At 39.1% G+C, this 21,300-nt stretch overlaps 1 protein-coding gene across 1 annotated transcript in view; it reads right to left on the reverse strand.

The window, feature by feature from the left end:
- Positions 1 to 1,979: 1,979 nt before the first annotated feature.
- LOC141050884 (vascular endothelial growth factor receptor kdr-like) overlaps positions 1,980 to 21,300 on the reverse strand; it is a 261,295-nt gene continuing 241,974 nt past the window's right edge. The window contains exons 25-30 of the mRNA XM_073547555.1: positions 20,113 to 20,212; positions 19,819 to 19,924; positions 16,781 to 16,905; positions 16,131 to 16,209; positions 13,639 to 13,739; positions 1,980 to 9,040 (exon numbers count right to left, since the gene is read on the reverse strand). Coding sequence (XP_073403656.1) covers positions 8,839 to 9,040; positions 13,639 to 13,739; positions 16,131 to 16,209; positions 16,781 to 16,905; positions 19,819 to 19,924; positions 20,113 to 20,212 — 713 coding nt within the window. The 3' untranslated portion in view covers positions 1,980 to 8,838. The remainder of the gene's footprint in view (positions 9,041 to 13,638; positions 13,740 to 16,130; positions 16,210 to 16,780; positions 16,906 to 19,818; positions 19,925 to 20,112; positions 20,213 to 21,300) is intronic.

A 21,300-nucleotide genomic window follows, 5' to 3' on the forward strand; every position in this document is an offset into this window, starting at 1 on the left:
ACTTCAAAAAGACTATATCAGCACTCAGGTAAATTCTGAAGACAGAGCAAAGAGACAAACTGATCAGAGACAAAAATGGAACTCAGCACACCCCCGACCGGGGATGGCTGACCTCCAAAAAACAAGGTAAACAAAACAAAACTAATAAGTTCAATAGCAGAGCAAAAACTTATCTTTGGGAAGCAGGAATCAGACTGGTCTCCAAGAATCCAGCAGAGAAATCACCAGCGACTCAGAAGGGCGTCGGCTGCCTTATATCCAGTCAGAATTTCCTGTTACCCAGTCATCATCTACCAGATCAGGTGTTTGGTAATCAGCCTCACTACCTTCCTTCACCAGAAGAGGGAGTTCATCAGACATTGACGGTGAAGGGGAAAATGAACTCACAACACCGTGGTGTGTTGGGTGTAATACGCTCTCAGCAGTATATATATTTCAGAATTTGTCCTTTGGGAATTCAAATAAGAAATTATAATATTTCTTCTGCTTATTGAGTTAGTCTAAACACATAGCGTTATTGTCTTTATTGGTATTCAAATTATTTGACACAGGCTATATTTTTACTTTATTTTTCACTTTTCACTAATATCTGCCTATTATACATCTAGCTTGCATTGGACACTGCTACAGGTGTACATATTTTAATGTATACCCTGCTGGTTGGATAGAGCCTCTTCGTTAGCAATGGTGGTTATCACACCCAGCTCTCCTATTATACTCATAATCCTGTTGTTATTGCTGCTCTCTGCAGCCTGTGCTTTGGTGCAAATCGCAACTATTAATATTTATGCACAATTTCACTTTTCTTTATAAATTACCTACTAATACTATACTTGTTTGCACCATGAACACCATGTTTGAGCTGCAATTATAAGATTTAGTCTCTATCTTTAATACACTCCCTTGACTATCTTTGATCAATATTTTATTATACAGATTACCCATGAAAAATTATTTTTTCTCCCAATTTCACCATTCTTTTTTTTCCCTGTTTCTTGTGTACATTGAATCATAAAAAGAATGGCGTCATTCAAAACTACAACTTGTCCTGCACAAAACAAGCCATCACATGACTATGTGAACAGAAAGTTATAAAAAAAAAAGCACAAAAATCAAAATTGGTTGCAGGGGATAAACCTTGAGCATTTCACTGTGACATCAACAAAAGTCACACACCCTTGTCAAATCATGTAAAAAATGTAGTTATTTTGCTGCAATTTTTGTAAAATTTTATAAAAATTGCGGCAAAACTGTAAATTTCTGCATTGATTTCCAATTTGATCTGATGCTCACGCTGTGGTGGAGATTCCCTACAACTGGCAAGGTGACCTCCCTATAAATGGGCTACGGATACAGGGGATGAGAAGGAAGCTGAATATTTGCCCTTGGTGAAGGAAATTCTCGCTATCTAGGACTGGTTTTGTGAGCCTTAGCCTTGGAAAATAACATAGCTGAGAATGTTTAAAGTATGACTGAACGTTCAGGTGACTGAGAATGTTTAAAGTATGACTGAACGTTCAGGTGACTTTTCAGAAATAGATGTTGTGTGTATATAAAGAATAACATTATTTGTGGCCATTACGTAACTTTTATACATTTTTTAGGTGTTTCCCCCTGCATTAGAAGGCTCAAAAGTTTCTGATTGTGCCTTTTACTTCTGTTTCCCTCCCCCTTCTCCCCCTCTGCACTCCATAACCTTTTATAGGCACAAGGTGTCGTTTGATCCCTCACTGTAGACAGATTTGCAGACAGATATGGGCAGTTTATTTTTATATATATATGAGCAGTTTTTGAGAGTGAACCATTAGTGCAAAAGATAAGTGACTGATAAGTGGGGAAAAAGGTATTTTCTCTAATAAGATATATTACAAAATTTCTTATCTTCACTTTCAAAGTTAATTTTCCATATGTAAGAAGGTGTAGGTACTGTTTAAGAATCTGGCACATTTCATGGAAAAAGATAGACACTTTTAATCAAATCTGTATAAATATATAATCTTTATTTTGTTCAGGTTAATACTTAAAATACATTTATAAGACTACATAAGAAAGCTTACAAAGTTTCAGTGCATATATTCTTTACTCCAGGTGCTTAGGGGACAACAAATTTCAGGCCACAAGCCCCAATCACAAAAGAGTTTCACATATATTTCACAGTGACTGATATATTTGGAATCATTTGGGGTGTGTATATAGATATAACAAGGTTACAATTCATCACGCCAGGATCGACCCCGTGGAAAGGGTTAGTATTACTTTTAAAACTCTGTTGTATTGGTTACATAAAAGGTTAAAACAAAAAATACATACAAAAAACATATAGTGGTATCTCTCTCCTGACTACAACATATAAATGTCTTACAGCTTTACAGATTTTGTCAAATATGTCTACTTACATCTGCCAAAAATAAGCTAAATAACAAAATATTATTCTTATAAATTATTTAACGTGAAGGTAGGTAGTTTTATTCATAGTAGTGTTTCAGTGGCTACGAAGTTCCTCAATGAATTGTGAGTCCAAAACAAGTAAGTAAAGCTATTCACTTCATCCATTTGTACGTTGACATAACTAAATAAAATGGTGAGTTATTGACTTTAGGCTCATTTAGTGTTTTCATTCATTGTAGTCGTATTCTAAAATATATTTAACCATTTACTCCATATGCACTTAAGATATAACTTACAATCTTTTTACTTCCTGCTCTTTCTCCCTTCTTTAATATGGTTTATCTTGAAGCCTGTACTTCCTTCCATGCTTCATGTTACGTGAGGAAGATGACCCAAATATAGACTTGTATACTTTATATACTTTTGGCTGCAATACATATTATAATGTAGCACGTGATTACTTATAAGTCTATTGAGTTGTAGTCACCATACAGTTCAATGGTAGATCTACATATTACTGTGCAAGAAAGGTCTCCATCAGTTGTAGTGTGGACATACTAAAGAGAACCTCTCATGATTTTGTAATGATGGCTGTAATGGTGCTGTAATACTGATTACATTGATACCTTTGGGGAAAAAATCTACATGGAGGTTCTTCTTTAATCGCCATTTGAAGTTTTCTGCTAATTAGATTTTGGTGCACAGGTGCTGGACTGTACAGGGGGTCTTCTCCTCCCTGTCTATGATTGCCTGGTTCCTCTGCCTATCTCTTGTCTGTGAATGACAGGTCACTGATGAGGTTTCAAGTCATTAAAAGAATGAAAGCAGGTGGAGAAGCTAAGGAATCACAGACAGGGAGGAGACGACCCAGTGCACAGTCCCACCCCTGTGCACCGAAATCTAATTAGCAGAAAACAAATGGTGATTAAATAAGAACCACAAAGCAGATTTAGTCACCAAAGGAATTCGTTTAGTCTTCATTACAGCACCATTACAGTCATGTCTTTATATTTCATTCCAAAATTGTGCTGACAGGTTCTTTTCAAGGACCATATTAATCGTTATTGATTTAGTAAACACATGTACTCTCCATGACGAAACTGTAGGTTGTGTAGTTCTTCAATTATTCCTCCTGAAAACTTATGAATAAATTGATAACTGGGTGTTACTATTCAGGGTCAGTCCATTTACAGTCTGACATTGTCTAATAAAAAAAACTTAAATTTCTAGGAGGAATAAAAGAAGAACAGCATAACATGGAAATTCTTGGAGCTGATATTTTATGATGAATAGAAATATTTCCTAGCACAGGCTTTTCAGGAAAGTTGGCAGGTCCTCTTTAAACCAGATTTAAAGCAGGTAGATTACCTGGGAAACGCAGTTTTGTATACACTTAGAAAACTTTAAAAACTTGCTGGTTAAGGCAATGGAATGGTACCATAACTACCATAGATAGGTTTTGGACACAGCCACGTTAAATTGATTAAAAAATGACAGCTATATCAGTCATGTATGTGATCAAAGATTGGCTTTGGTGAAAAAATGCGGAGACGAGGAGACACATCAACGCTGTAGTCTTGTCAATCAGAATAGAGAGCGAACGTGTAATCACAAGCAGCAAAAGTAAAAGTTGCGTGAATAATTATTTGCTATTTTAATCCCTATCTGACTTACGTTCTATTTTGGATATTCCTTCAATTTATTTTTATTGCAGAGTGCAAAACTGGGAATTGCATAAACAGATATTTTTTTGTACAGAAATTGATTTAATTAGTAAGTTGCAGCAAAAATATATACGCAAAATCTGCTTACTGTTTGCCATAGAATTAGCATGAAATACACTCTTTAACCCCTGTCATATAACACTCCCAACTTTCCTTTACAAGACCAACCAAAAAAAATCAACTACTGTAAGACTCCCTGAGAAGTTGCACGAAAAAGAAAACTGATCTTCATCCCCAAACGATGAAGACATGTATTTCTAATTGACAAAATGACATTCACAAAAGCTTTTCTTACTTCCCTGTTGACACGCATCACTGATGAAGATCCCAGGTCACACGTTTCATATGTGAATAAATGCCATTTCCAGTTACTTTCCTGTACTTTCCAGCTGATGCTTCTTTATGTAAGTCGTATGTTAAAGACCCACTCCAAAATTAATAGAAAAGAGAAGAGCCCTGCCAAGTCAAAAAAAATGAAAAATGCATGCATGGAAAATGGGAGTGGGTCTGACTTAGCTTTGGAATTATTGGGGTTTAAAGGTTCTTACTTGAATGATTAACGCGTTTCTTTCTTTCTTGCAGAACCCCTTCTAAATAATTTTCTGAATTAAGAAAAACAGCTTTCTTTTTTTGTTTATTTTTTACAGAAACGGTGACACTCCTGTTACTTCTGTATTGGTTGCTGGTATTATAGTTCATCTCAAAATACCATACGTGAATAAGGGTAGCTGCAATACTAGAGTGAGCTAAGCAACAAGAGTGACAAATTTTAGGAGGAAAAAAATAAACCAAAGTATTTTTCTAATGTAAAATAACCCCATTAAAGTAAGCTAAAACTCCTTCTGAAATACAATGTAGCAATAGATTCTATACTAAAGAACCCCGGTTCTTAAAATACAAATTCCTGACCAATGGCAGATTACTACTTAGGTCCCATAATTGGAAAATTTTCTGATGAAATCCTACATAAAGTGGGAATTTTGCGGTTATCGCTGCACCCAACATCAGGACATCTGCTAAAATGTACAAGTAAATAAAGTGCAATAGACTCTACACTGTTGTAAATGAAATACTGAAAAAATGTAATGATTTGAAAATAACATGGCATAGGCATTGACCGACCCCCTTTTTTGTAGAACACACATTTCAATTCAGTGCCCAAATTTTCTTGCTGGACTTTAATCTGTTAAATTGCAAACAGTTTAAATCCTTGATTCAATTCCAAGTAAAGTGTTGTTTGACATCTCTTAAACAATTAGCATTTTCATAAAATACATAAAATAGTATCATACTTTATGACGTACAGTGGTTCAGATTCACAAAACATTAGCAAATCCCTGTGCAAGGCTGGGGCTCGCCTTTGCCTTTAGCATTTTTTTTCCTATACTGATACATGGTTAAGGCAGCTTGTTATAATACGGCCTAGCATAAATATAGTGTGTGCTATCCAGCAGAAACCTAAATTTAAAGGGGATGTCCACTACCTAGACTACTCCTTTTTACATTAGGTCATCCTTATTGCTAAAAACAAAATAACATACAGCTCTGGCAAAAATTAAGAGACCACTTCCAAATGTTCAGTTTGTCTAATTTTTCTCTTTATAGGTATATTTTTGAGTAAAATGTAAATTGTTTTAGTCTATAAACTTCTGATAACATGTCTCCGAATTTCCAAACAATAAATTTTGTTTTGTTTTTTCGAAAAGGAGAAATGGTCAAAATAAAAAAAAAAAACCCAGGGCTTTCAGACCTCAAATAATACAAAGAAAACAAGTTCATAATCATTTAGAAGCAGCAATACTAATGTTTTAACTCAGGAAGAGTTCAGAAATCAATATTTTGTGGAATAACCATGATTTTTAAAAACAGCTTTCATGCATCTTGGCATGCTTGCCACCAGTCTTTCACACTTCTTCTGGTGCAAAAATTTAAGCAGTTCTTCTTTGTTTGATGGCTTGTGACTATCCATCATCGTCTTGATTACATTCCAGAGGTTTTCAATGGGGATCAGGTCTGGAGAATGGGCTGCCCATGACAGGGTTTTGACGTGGTGGTCTCTTAATTTTTACCAGAGCTGTATATTGACCTCCCACACTGGGGTCATTCCAGGAATGTTGTCACCGGATCGTCTCTTGCTTGCATTACATAATTATGCTACGGGAGCCCTGTTGCCAAGGGACCATTATTGGATTGATGCTTTCTCATTTTCTTTGGACGAAAATCAGACAAATGGAAGTAGTAAGAGCTGATTGCCTACAAGACTCATGTGGCATAACAATGTCATATAAACCCTGGGAGAACAGAAGCAGCTAAAAACGGTGCTAGTGTGGGAGGTTAATATATTTTATTTTACAAAAAGGACTACTTAATTTAAGAAGGGGTAGTGGACAACCCCTCTAATGTAGATGAAAAAAAAGTTACACTTTGCCCTGCAAGCTCAAAGAATTGGCCAATAAAGTTATGTTCTCATATACCAGAAGGTCATATTGAAAAATATTTGCTATATAAGCTTTATACTGTACACAAGACGAGGGAAGGGAGTAGTGAAATAATTAAATTAGAAACAAAGGACCAGAGGAAATTAGTAAATATACTAAGCCACTTGTAATACTTTAAGGCAACATAGTATTCTATCAGATACAACAAATCATTGTAAAACAGCATAAAAGCACCGAGTAGTATTCCTGGTCGCCTGAGTTGTCTTGAGAACTAAAAAAAAACACAAACTACAAAAATCAGTGGACTCTTTGTGGCTAAAAGGTTTAGAAACCCACTTTAGAAACTCTGGGATGATTTAGCGAATCCTGCTTTGAGCAGGGTGTTGGACCAGATGGCCCAGGAGGTCCCTTCCAACTCTACGATTCTATGATTCTATGATTCCAAAACCGTGTTAGGGTTTTTTTGTTAACAGAGAGGGTTTACTTTTCATGGTAGAGAAGAGGATAGCACTATCAAAAGGTATACCACACTCTGGATAACTTTGCATGTCCATGAAGTGCATGAACAGCCCATCAATTCAAAGTCATCGTGTAACATTCTGTTTACCCTGTGGTGGCGCTATATTGTAAATACATACTTGCTGCAGGTTTCCCCATGATATAACAGCTGATCACTTGGGTTCCCATCAGAGATGTTTGGAAATTTTTAAGATTTTTGACAATTTATAAGATGTTCCGCTAAAGATTATTGGGGTCTGGCAGCTGGGGCTAGAGAAACATTTCCAGTTTTAGTGAAGATGTGATATGCATATTTTTTAACTCCTCCCTATTAAAAAGAATGGGAGTTCTGGAGACCTACCAGTGATAGTATATGTAGGACACTCACAGTTGTGGCTTTGTATAAAGCCCCCGTTACACACGGCGAGATTACTAGCGATATCGCTGAAGCGACAACGATTTTGTGATGCAACAGCGACATCGCTAGCGATCTCGCTAAGTGTGACACGCGGAAACGACCGGCTCCCTGCTGCGATGTCGCTGATCGTGCGCGAACGTTCAGGATCATTTTTTGATCGCTGGCGTCACGCTGACCAGCATGCATCGCTGTGTTTGACGCCCCTTATCAACGACGAGCGACCTCGTTGGCGACTCCGAACTCATATAGATAGCGCTGAAGGACGCCTATTCAAAGTCTGAATCGCTATTATAGACAGTGTGTGACACGGTACCAACGATCGCCGTGGTCGTTCGTGACATCGCTGATCGCTGATGCGTCGTTATGAAGATCGGCCTGTATGACTGCTTACTAGCGATGCACAAACGATCTTAGCCAGATCGTATCATTGTCGGAATCGTTGGTGTGTCGCTACGTGTAACGGTACCCTAAGACTGAGCTAATTATCAGGAAACCTCATTATATATACCTAGTAAACTGCTTGCTTCATAATATGTCTTAGAGTATGAGGGATAAAACATATGAGCATACATAGAACCAGCATAAGACATCGACTGCCATGTTCTTCATGTCAAGGTTTAACACCACAGAAATCCAGCAGTCTAATGACAAAACAATTGGCTCAGACAAGTTCAATGTATATAATCAGGGACATTACTAGAATACAGAGAGGATCAAAGAGCCCCTCCGCTATATAAGAAGATGGCAGTATTATGATTAGCACTTGGTATAGGAAGGGATATTACAGATTTTGAATTGGTGGCTAAACGCTTCACTTTGGTTTCCGACATTACTCTTGTGTTTGAAGCATTTCTAAATCAAATGAAATACACAAAAAATAATAAAGATATATAAAGATGATTATCATCACTGCAGTAATATATTAAGAAATGCTTGTTGGGTGTAATTAGCCCCAGACTTTATCATATGGCACTTACTGTTTTTCTAACTTTGATAGATACTGAAACCCTCTTCCAGGATACAATTCAACTATCACTGATATGTTCCAAATAATTTGTGAAACAAATACAAAACCATTGTAAATGCCATGAAATGGAATAGATACAATTATAGATGGGCATATAGAGTGGTATGGGGACTTAAATCTTGTGCTTAAATAAATTATCAGTCCATTTGGTGATATAGGCTTTCAAAGATCTTCCGCTCATCAGGGTTACTCCTTTATGTCACAACATAACACAATGCTACCTGATAAGATTTTCCTAAAGACTGATGAAACAGTCATTGATCTGTCAAATGTCTCTTAAGTAAGGCTGCAATACTAAACAAGCTGTTAGTTGGACCAGCGTTACTTAGGTCTTTGTCTCTAGTGCTACACGGGAGGAGAGGAGTAGTGAATGACAGAATTGTAATCTGGAGGTGGGCTGTGACACTCAAGGTTTAGATCCAGCGGCATGAGAACAAGGTCTTCGAGTGTGAGGTCTTCTTCGATTTGGGTAGCTGGCTGGAACTTTACGTGATTTTTTTCATTCTCTCCCAATACGGACTCCTTGCTTTTGCTCACTGCTTTCATTCTGTGAACAGAAAATTGATATTAGAAACCATTTTTCAAAGTAATGTGTCTCTTCTAAGTTCTGTATGGAGGAAGTCCAAATAAAGAGAGGTAGATTATGTCATGGTCAACTCCACAGATAGACTGCATAAAGGAAACTCTCCAGCGTCACAGGTGTTATGCCCTGATCTCTACCTGGCATAACTGATTCATATGGCAGAAATGTCATGAAAAGACTTGATATGAAATGGATCATCTGCAGACATTATGGTGCACACCATGATTAAATAAACCTTTTTATAGGAAGGGGAGAGGATGCACAAGCCATTACATGAATGGATAACAATGTTCATAGTTGTCAGGTATTAGACTTGTCAAGAATGATGTCGGCAGGCTGCCATATCTCAATGTGTGCTGGATATCAGTCAGCATGAAATGCATTGTGACAGAATGGAAATGTCTTACCTAATGTTTGACCACACAGATGTGCTGTGGGAATATCGCTAAACTAGTCAAATGTCTAGCTCTTATTATGTTTAATAATACCCTTTTTTTGGCCTTGCAGCTGCCGGCATAGACATCGGGGGCTTATCTACAGCATTCTGTAATGCTGTAGATAAGCCCCCGATGTAACCTGAAAGATAAGAAAAACACGTTATATTATACTCACCGAGGTGGGCGGTTCGGTCCGATGGGTGTCGCCGTCCCGTCCGGCGCCTCCCTTCTTCATGCGATGACGTCCTCTTCTCCCGTCCTGTAATGGCTCCGGCGCAGGCGCATTGCTCTGCCCTCTTGAGGGCAGAGCAAAGTCCTGCAGTGCGCAGGCGTCGGGAGAGGTCTGGCGCCTGCGCACTGCAGAATTCTGCTCTGCCCTCAACAGGGCAGAGCAATGCACCTGCGCCGGAGCCATTTCAGGATGGGAGAAGAGGACGTCATCGCATGAAGAAGGGAGGCGCCGGACGGGACGGAGACACCCATCGGACCGGACCGCCCACCTCGGTGAGTATAATATAACGTGTTTTTCTTCTCTTTCAGGTTACATTGGGGGCTTATCTACAGCATTACAGAATGCTGTAGATAAGCCCCCGATGTGTATGCTGGCAGCTGCAAGGCCAAAAAAAGGGTGACAGATTCCCTTTAAGAGTTAGTAAGAGTGATGTGGGTTGGTATTGGCTTTTTTGTTTATTTATGAATTTATTTTAACTATTTTTATTAATTTATTTATTTTTCATATATATTATTGTGCCCACATAAGGTCATAAAACACCGATGGGGGGCATTTCAACGTTTAAATACTTTTTTTATTTTATTTATTATGCTAGGTTATATAGCACCATCATATTCCGCAGCACTTTGCAGACTTTACTTTTTTTTCAATCTGATTTCCCCTGTAACTGGGAAAGATATATATGCTGGGGAAATTCAGGCGCCTCCTGGATGCAAAGTAGACATGACTGGGGGTCTTAGGACCCAGCAGCTCTGGTTTCCTCTCTACATCCAGAGATCACACGATCGCTGGATTCAGAGGAGGAAAGGCCAATTTCCCTCCTTATTAATGAACACAATGCACTTCTTTAGCCTTAAGGGTGTGTGCACACGCTGCGGATCCGCAGCGGATTTGGTCTTGCAGCTGCTGCGGTGTACAATACCATTATAATCAATGGAAAATGAAATCCGCAGTGCACACGGTACGGAATTTCCACGCGGATTTGCTGCGGTTTCAAATCCACAGGATGTCAATTCTTTGTGTGGATTCGCTGCAGTTTGGCACCTGCTCCATGACAGGTGTCAAACCGCAGGGGAAACCCGCAGGCTAAACCACAGAAAATCTGCAGATAAACCACAGGTCTTTTGACCTGCGGTTTTACCTGCGGATTTAGACAAATCCGAGCGGAAAAATCCGCAGCAGAATCTGCAGCGTGTGCACACACTCTAAGAGCAGGCAGAGACGGTGGTACACCCTCTCTGCCTTCTCTATGGGAAGCTGGGCTCTGTCAGACTGCAGGATTACCGCTCGTTCAGGTGCATAACTGCATGGAGCTGCTCTACTTTGCACTGACATTTTATAATGACACAGCAGAGTAAAATGTGGCCCACCCGGACATTTAAAGCCTTTGGACAGTCTGGATGTAGTAAACATAAAAATAAACAAATAGTAACTAGCAAAAGAATATATTTTTAAACAAGGTAATATGGGGGTTTCTAATTTAATATACAGTATTAAGGATCATTTCTTGTTTGAATACTTTATTATGTATGCATGTGAACGTTAAAATCTTCCATTAACACCCACACTCCAAAAAATATTACCAAACATTTTTTTTCTTTATTTGTACTCTTACATAATGCTAATAGGAGCATTTCTACTAATTGCTGAGCATTAGGAAATCCCATTTGTAGCTCCAAGGCACCATTTTATTTCAATTCGATTGACCTTCCAGAATGTAGTAATGCACTGGCGAGATGTTCTTTGGTATACATGCATGGGGCTTGTTTTATTTGGTGCTTTGCTCCTCTGATCTTATGTTTATAAGTCTGTCAAGCGCAGAAAGCGAAGTCATAAGTCACCACAAGTCATAAGAACAGTCGGATCTGGCAAATTGACATGAACAATATTCCATGTTTAAGAAAACAAATTAATGAGCCACTATAAAGTTTACTACGAGGAATATGTCTGAAATGTGCCCAAGCTAAATGTCTCTTATGTATCCTTACACTGTGTGGCTACTGAGCGCTATTGTTTCAGCTTTTTGGTTTACATCTCTACTGTAGGTTTTGGACCAGTTGTGAATATATTTATTTTAGCTGACTGGCTTTTACTAACAAAACCCACATAATATGCATATAATTGAGTTAGCGGTGTTATAGAAACCCTCCGGGCAAATTCTACAACCCAAGTGTTGGGCATGAGGAGAAGTAAATGACATTTTGAATTCTCCTTTTGCCATTTTTGAGTTTTTGTGTGGTACAATGTGAAGCAACGTTTAGGATAATTCCTAAAATTTTTCTTTAGGAAATGACCATGGATGGATATATCATATGTGCAGCAAATGCAGATGCACAAGTCTTTTTAAGAAAAAGGGGCCCACTGCCACCTGAATAGGAAAAGAATAGGGCTTTCTACAATCTATTAGATCACAACGTGAGAGACTGAGATAATGTATTTAATTGCTCGACATTACTGATGGACAGCACGTGGCTCATCTATCAGGAATATGAACGTGACACATAAACATAAGGGACGTGATCTATGACAAGCTGTTGGAGTGTAGGGAGTACATAAATGAGTTGCACGGAGACCCTCTGCTATATCTTTTCACACTTGGAATTGATAGTATGATAAGGCGAGCCCTAATGGTCTTAATAAACTCGCCACTGAGTGTATGTACAGTAAAACGGTTCTCAAGAAAGTAACACACAACGAATATATTCTTGACTTTGAAATGTTAGCCATTTTTTATGATGACGCCCCCGGAAGAAGACCTTGTCGAAACGCGCGTTTGGGTGAGAGACAGGGCAGTTCTACTCTTCACCAAGGTAAAGACAAATATATGCACCTACTTCATGTGGTTTTAATACCCATTTACTTGTTGCAACATTAGGTATATGCGCTAAGGCACTTTACAGAGTTTCTTTTTGTTTATTTTTGCTTGAATCCCACCTGGGGATATACTTACCTTCAACTTGCAATATTGTTTACATGCACGGAGACACTTTCTGTGCATTTATTTTATGGTCATTCTTTATGAGTTTTCACTTGTGGTATACCTTATTTTTTGCACTTTGGCACTTTATTAAGGCTGGTTTCACACTTGCGTTTTTTGTGCTGTTTTTTAGGCCAAAAAAAGCATTCGTTTTTTCCTATACTTTTACATGGGTGCGCTTATGTGCGCATACACATGCGTTTGTATGCGCATGCGTTTTTTTGTAGTGTGCGCTCGGGCGCACAAAATGCATCCTGTTACAATTTTTGTGCGTCCGACTTGCCCCCAAAAAACGCATGCGCACGCAATGCGTTTTTTTACAGCAAAACACCCATTATAGTCTATGGGTGCGCATACATGCACACTGTAATGCGCACGTATGCGCAAAAAAGCATGCTCTTTTTTTAAAAAAAAACGCACCAAAACCCACAAAAAAACGCACACAAGCGCATGATGCGTTTTTTTCATGCGTTTGTGTGCACAAAAAACGCAAGTGTGAAAGTAGCCTAAGAACCTGCGTTTTTTGATTTATATTGAAAGTACAGGTATACCCAAGTGTGGTTTCAATGTGGGAAAATCTTTTACATTTGAAACCATTTTGTATTGGGCCTTGATGAATTAGTTACTGGTAGGCAGCTGAATTATACCTGTGTCTATTTTTGACATGATGCATCCTTTATGATTATTGTTAGTAATGTACAGATTTTTGGAAATTCAATAAAAATATTGTTTAGCCTATACATTCCTTTCTCCTCTGCTATTATGGAGGGGTTGTTTAAAATATTGTGATGTGGGAGTGTGACTCCAAGGTGTTTATGGACTAATATGTATACATTTTTTATGATGTGCTAATGAGCCTGAAACAGAAGAACTACAGAATATGTGGATTAAATTAATATAATAACTTTCTACTTACGCATTAGCAATTATTCCAAAAGGCCATGATCGGGTCTCTTGTCTTTTGAGATACTTCATTTCCACCGAAGAAAGCACCATGCCACTGTCAGATTCACTCTCCTATAATAGAGGATTTATTCATTTTACTCAGTTATGGCATTAATTCTGCAGTGCTTTACAGACATCATCACTGTCCCCATTGGGGCTCACAATCTAAATGCCCTATCAGTATGTCCTTGGAGGTGGGAAGAAACCCATGCAAACATAGGGAGAACATACACATTTCTTGCAGATGTTGTCCTTGGTAGGATTGGAACCCAGGACTGCAAGGTTACAGTGCGAAACACTGAGCCACCAAGTTGCCCTTACAAGATATCCAAATATTGTTTGTGCAACAACTTAAAAAAAGTATTTGAGTATAACAGGTAATACCTACTGTATCTCCATATACCGCTGATTTCCTGCAATTTCATACATAGGCATTACTAGAAAGTATATATGGGGTTTTCTCATATTGTACATTCATCACTTACAGTGGCATTTAAACGTTTGGGCAGCCCTGGTCAAAATTACTGTTATTGTGAACAATTAGGCAACTTGAAGATGAAATGATCTCTAATAGGCCTAAAGTTAAAGATGATACATTTCTCTTGTATTTTATTGCAAAATTGTAGGTATTTTTATCTTTTACAGTTTGAAAATGCCAAAAAAGAAAATGGGCCAATGCAAAAGTTTGGATACCCTGCATTGCTAGAACCTAGTAGCACCCCATTTTGAAAGTATCACAGCTTGTAAACGCTTTTGTGGCCAGCTAAGAGTCTTTCAATTTTTGTTTCAGAGATTTTCATCCATTGTTCCTTGTAAAATTCTTCCATTTCTGTGGGAATCTGTGGGGTCGTCTTACATGCACTGATATTTTGAGGTCTATTCACAGATTTTCAATGATGTACAGATCAGGGGACTGTGAGGGCCATTGTAAAACCTTCAGCTTGCGCCTTTTGAGGTTGTCTATTGTGGATTTTAACATGTGTTTAGGATCAGTATCCATTTGTAGAAGCCATTCTCTTTTTAACTTCAGCTTTTTTACAGATGGTGTTATGTTTGCATCCATAATTTGTTGAAATTTCATTGAATCCACTCATCCTTCTCCCCATGAAATGTTCCCTGTGCCATTGGCTGGAACACAACCCCAAAGCATGATTGATCCACCCCATGCTTAATGGTTGGTGAGATGTTCTTTTCCTGAAATTATGTGCCTTTTTTTCTCCACACATACCTTTGATCATTGTGTCCAAAGAGTTCTATTTTAACCTCATTGGTCCACAGGACTTGTTTCCAAAATGCATCAGGCTTGTTTAGATGCTATTTTGCATACTTCCAACACTGAATTTCATGGTGAGGACACAGGAGAGGTTTCTTCTGATGACTCTTCCATGAAAGCCATATGTTTACAGGAATCTCTGAACAGCAGAACAATGTATCATAACTCCAGAGTCAGCGAAATCTTTCTGAAGGTATATTGCAGTCAAGTGGGGGTTATGATTTGCCCCACTAGCAATTGTACAAGGAGCTCTCATTGAAATTTTGCTTGGTCTTCCAGACCTTATTTTGACCTCCACTGTTCCTCATAACTGCCATTTCTTACTTATATTTCAAACTGAGGAAAGTGCAACTTGAAAACTCTTTGCTATCTTCTTGTCCTGCTTTGTTGGTCTCCATCATTTTAATTTTCAGAGTGCTAGGCAGCTGCTTAGAGGAACCCATGGCTTCTGCTTTTTGGCACAAGTTAGACAAGGCTGAGTTTTTATAAAGCTGGGAAATTTGTATCAGCTGGCCTTTCCCAATGATGATAGTGGCCAAGCCATAACCCTAAAAGGCTAATTAAGGTCTGAAACCTTGGTCAAAGTTATCCGAGCACACAAATCTCTAAGGGTGCTCACACTTTTGCGTATAATATATATACCTAAAATACAAAAGTTAAGTTTTGTATCTTTATCTTTAGCCCTGTTAGAGATCGAGATAATTTCATCTTCAACTTACCATAAGTGACAAATAGCTGATCTCCGGGCACCCCCCTTACTAAAACGGAAATAATTAGCTACTGTTTCTCTTTGGTTTTCTCTCACTGTGAGAATAACTTTGAATACAGCTATGGACTAACATGCACATTGCCAGTCCATTCAAAGGCCTTGGGACTGACAGAGACAGATACTTGTAGGTTGGCGTTTTACTCATAGGCACTGAATTGGTGACCACCACCTCTCCTTTCACTCTCCTCCTTACTGCAGTCTTGCAGTAAGGATTAACAGTCAACTCATCAGCCTAGATGTAGTGATTGTGGAAGTCTTATCTAGTTACTCCTAATTCCAGATGTTTCTGGTGTCTGCTAAGGGTAGGTTCCCACTGTATCTGGACATGTGATTTGCAGTAAATTGCTTTATTGTGGTCTCCACAGGGTTATTTTTGATAGCGACGCAAAAGACTTTTTTCTCTTTCTACAAAACTGTTTACCTCGCTGAGCACTTTGTCCTTTCCCACTGGCACCTCGTCAAATGTCTTCACACTCAGCGGTCGGTTCTTGTTGTTGTTTCTAAAAAGAAGAGACATAGGGTGAGACTGACACCCACAAGTTCTTTGATTATCTTCCCAATGAAACTGTAAACAAGTGGAGTCTTTCGAATGTCATATTTACTTATTACAGATAGCTGCATACCATTATATTACAATAGTCGTTTTGTATAGTGAACAGCACAATATATAAGCAAGGACAAGTAATCAGGATGTAAGGAAACAATTATTTAAAGAAGAAAAATCAACACTATAAAAACCGTTTTAAATAATATGTTTTTGATGTACTTCACATGTTAAACTAGGTCACCCCTGAGTGCAGGTGCATATAGCATGTGCACAACATATGTCAAGGCTTGGTGTACTTAAATTTTCTCCAGAAGACAGGAAGTAAGTCATATTTGTAAATTCCAAGGACAAATAACAGGGAGACGGAATGTAACACTTACTGAAAAGTATTATGAAACTTTTATATTTTCTGAAAGACGCGATTCTTGTTTGCTGTAGTTTAGAAAGCTACCAGCAATCTCAACATGATGACTTGCCAGAGACACCAGCTGAGAAATATGTTTGCAGTTTGCTAGGTTTCTTACCCGGATTCCAGTGTACTCCATCGCGTCATGGAGTTTCTTATGTTTTGTTCCTCCATTCCAGGTTTTATACTGTTATCCCCGTCAATACATAAAGCAGTGTTCAAAGGAATGTAATCTTTTCCTTCCTTTAATGGTCATTAACAGGGCAAAGAGAAAATATTATGTTAGTTTTACAGGGAAAGTAATAAAACATAAATACATTAGAAGAGTTGTGAAGTATGTACATATTCTAGTGAAAAACAAAAACATTAAACAGCGCTGCAGCTGCTCTGGTCCCCACTGGTGGTCTTCCACTTCTAGGCAGCTGATCACATACTGGGTATGCCCAATCACTGGCTTCAGTGGTGATAAAGCAAGTAGTTATTTGCTTAAAGGGAAACTGTCACTTGATTCATGCTGCCCAAACCTCAACCAGCATGAATCAGACAGATCCTGGCTACACAATTACCACCAGATACATTTTATCTGAAACTTTTACCAGCGCTGCTGTAGGTGATTGATGGGATTCTCAAATGTGTGAACATCGGGAGATACCTGTCAATCACTGGGAAGAGCCGGCCAAGGGCAGATCCAGACTAGCTTGATTTCCAGCTATGATCCCCATATGGATCTTTAAAGTTTATTTTCTCTGAAGAGTATTTCCTGCCAGGCTCTGATTCATGCTGCTTATGGTTTGGGCAGCATGAATGACAAAATTCCTTTAAAACTTCATGTGATCCCTTCTTATCACTAATTATGGCTGTCATTGGCTTAGACAGTATGGTGTTACTTCTGAAGAGAGTGAATGGCCATAGTGATCATGTTTAGATGCTACTTAACAGCTTCTTTGTAATAGTCAGTTGCTAGCTACCTGCCTGTTCTACGTGGCGCCAACAAATAGCCGTAACTGACCTCTTCTGTTGGCGATTCAGCTGCTTCGTATCAGTAGAGCAGCTCTTCCTCTTCTAGGCTATGGAGCGTGACTGCCAATCTCATGCTGAAAGATACTTAGGTAGCGGGGAGCCATCTCTCAATCAGCATGACATTGGCAGTCACGCCACATCAACGATGCAGAGTGGAAAAGAAGTCCCTGCTCTGTCGAGGTAATGTCAGTGGAAGCATCTGAATCACTGGCAGAGATCAAGGTCGGGCTCAACAGGCAGGTAGTTAGCAACTATCTGATAGTTCTTGGGCACATTGTACAAATAAAAAATAGTCTCGGATAACCCCTATAAACTAGAGGAAAGTATAACTGGATTCCATTCTTCCCCAGATCATTTGAGGCCTAGGTACAGATAACTGAGTCTTTAGTATAGGGTCCCATCTAAAAAAAGGTTATTATTTTTACTTATATAGCAATTCATGTACATAATGTGACAGTGTTTGTATATATTAGTACTATACTATATGTACATGGTTTATACATTGTATATATAGTATGTCACAAAAGTAAGTACACCCCTCACATTTTTGTAAATATTTTATTATATCTTTTCATGGGACAACACTGAAGATATGAAACTTTGATACAATGTAAAGTAGTCAGTGCATATCTTGCATAACATTGTAATTTTGGCGGGCCCTCCAAATAGCACACATAGCCATTAATGTCTAAACTGCTGGCAACAACAGTGAGTATACCCCTAAGTGAAAATGGCCAAATTTTGCAAAATTAGCCATTTTCCCTCCCTGGTGTCATGCGATTTATGAATGTTACAAGGTCTCAGGTGTGAATGGGGAGCTGGAGGGTAAAATTTGGTTTTCTCTCTCTAACACACTCTCATACTGGTCAGTGGAAGTTCAACATGGCACCTCATGGTAAAGAACTCTCTGAAGATATAAATAAAGATGGCCTACGCTATAAGAAGATTGCCCACACTCTGACACTGAGCTACAGCACGGTGGCCAAAACCATACAGCGGTTTAACAAGACAAGTTCCACTCAGAACCAGCCTCATCATGGTCGACCAAAGAAGTTGAGTTCACGTGCTCAGCGTCATATCCAGATGTTGTCTTTTCAAAATAGACATGCAGTATGAGTGCTGCCAGCATTGCTGCAGAGGTCATAAGGGTGTCAGTGCTCAGACCATACACCGCACACTACATCAAACTGGTCTGAATGGCTGTCGTCCCAGAAGGAAGCCTCTTATAAAGATGATGCACAATAAAAACCCGCAAACAGTTTGTTGAAGACAAGCAGACCAAGGACATGGCTTACTGGAATCATGTCCTGTGGTCTGATGAGACCTAGATAAACTTATTTAGTTCAAATGGTATCATGTACGTGTGGCAGCAACAAGGTGAGGAGTACAAAGACAAGTGTGTCTTGCCTACAGGCAAGCATGGTGGTGGGAGTGTCATAGGCTGCTTGAGTGCTGGCTATGAGGAGCTACAGTTCACTGAGGGAACCATGAATGCCAACATGCACTGTGACATACTGAAGTAGAGCATGATCACACTCCTTTCGGAAACTGGGCTGCAGTGTAGTACTTAACATAAAGACCCAAACATACCTCAAAGACGACCACTGCCTTGCTAAAGAAACTCTGGATAAAGTTGATGGACTGGCCAATCAAGTCTCCAGACCTAAACCCTATTGTGCATCTGTGGGTCATCCTCAAATGGAAGATGGAGGAGCGCAAGGTCTCCAACATCCACCAGCTCCGTGATGTCATCATGGAGGAGTGGAAGAGGATTCCAGTGGTGACGTATGAAGCTCTAGTGAACTCCATGCCCAAGAGATGTAATGCAGTGCTTGAAAATAATGGTGGCCACACAAAATATTGATGCTTTTGGCACAATTTGGCCAATTTCACTTAGGGTGTATACTCACTTTTGCTGCCAGCGGTGTAGACATTAATGGCTGTACTGTAGAGGGCACACCAAGTTTACACTGTTAAACAAGGTGTACACTGACTACTTTAAATTGTATTACAGCGTCATTTCTTCACTGTTGTCCCATGAAAATATATAATATAATATTTAGATAAAATAACTGCCTTTCAAAATAAATCTAAATACTGTAAAACCTCTTCAATATTTTATTTTAAGACACAAACCTGCTGAACGTTGGCCTGAAGAAGGTCTCCTAAGCGCTCCACTAAATCTGTAAACGTTGGTCTGTCTGTTGGGACCCCTTGCCAGCAATCAAGCATTGTCTGATATCTAGAAATAAAACAAGTGTCTATGGATGAGACCTATAAAGGATACCACATTATTCACGAAGTCAGTATAATTTAAATTGCCACACTTTTGTAACTCTAGGTAATAAATGCCTCTTAGACTGCAACGTGCGCCATCATTTTTGACAATCCTATATATGGTAATAAATAAACTAAATTATATGTTCTTACATTTCAGGAGTACAGTATTCTGGTGGTCTCATACGAGTTCCTTCCTTTAGTCGACAGCAGAAATCTTCATCAATCTGTACACCGGGGTAAGGAGAAGCACCTAGAAACATCAAATAAGAACATAGGTCTATTATACATTCACTAAAGGTGCCATACACATCAGATAGCTGTCAGAAGCTCACTCAGCCAAGAGCTATATGTCTTGGTGCCAGCATACACATGCACATTCTCTATAGCTGAGCAATCATGTCCACTGTAATGGGAGAGAAGACTAAGGGTACCGTTACACTTGGCGACGCACCAGCGATCCCAACAACGATGCGACCTAGTAGGGATCGCCGGTGCGTCGCTATGAGGTCGCTGGTGAGATGTCAAACAGTCAGATCTCAACAGCGATGCAGCAACGATATGGAATGATATGACGGTCGTTGGGATCCTGTCTCTCAGACCTGTAGTACTGAGGTTGTTCGTCGTTGTCCCTGTCAAACACAGCGATGCATGCTGACCAGCGGGACACCAGCGATCAAAAATTGGCCCAGGACATTCGAGCACGATCAGCGACATCGCAGCAGGGGCCCGATCACCGCTATGTGTCACACATAGCGAGATCGCTGTTGCGTCACAAAATCGGTGACACAACAGTGATCTCGCTAGCGATCTCGCTATGTGAAACGAGGGCTTAAGTTGTTGCCTGACACATGACAATATCTGTGAAGAAAGAGTCAGCCATACATAATAAATGGGCGCACTGAATATAGTGGGTTTGGCCAATTTAATTCTAAGGTGTATTGTGGTGGTAAGACAGTTACTATTGATGCTTATAGCCAATTATCTGTTTTATATTTTAGCATAGATGAGCTCAGGGTGCACTATTCGAAGGCAAAGTTTTATATGTTAAATTTCCAAACCAGAAAGTTAAAACAATATACAAAGTCAATAAAAAAAATCCATTCATTAGTAAATATCTATTCTGGAAGGGCATCTTGGAACTTACCTTTCAAGAAAGTTGCTAAATTGTGATAAAACATTAATAAACAGTCTGTATCCTGCATGTAAGATTCGCAGAAAGGAACCCACATAGCCATTTCCTCTCACTACAAGAGACTCCTCACTAATTTGCTAGGTTACAACATTCAGACTTACGAAACACTTACCAAAGGTATTAACCTAGACCGGTAATTAAACCTC

The sequence above is a fragment of the Dendrobates tinctorius genome, unplaced genomic scaffold, assembly GCF_039654945.1.
Source record: "Dendrobates tinctorius isolate UK_male_01 unplaced genomic scaffold, ASM3965494v1 ptg000154l, whole genome shotgun sequence".
Lineage (NCBI taxonomy): Eukaryota > Metazoa > Chordata > Amphibia > Anura > Dendrobatidae > Dendrobates > Dendrobates tinctorius.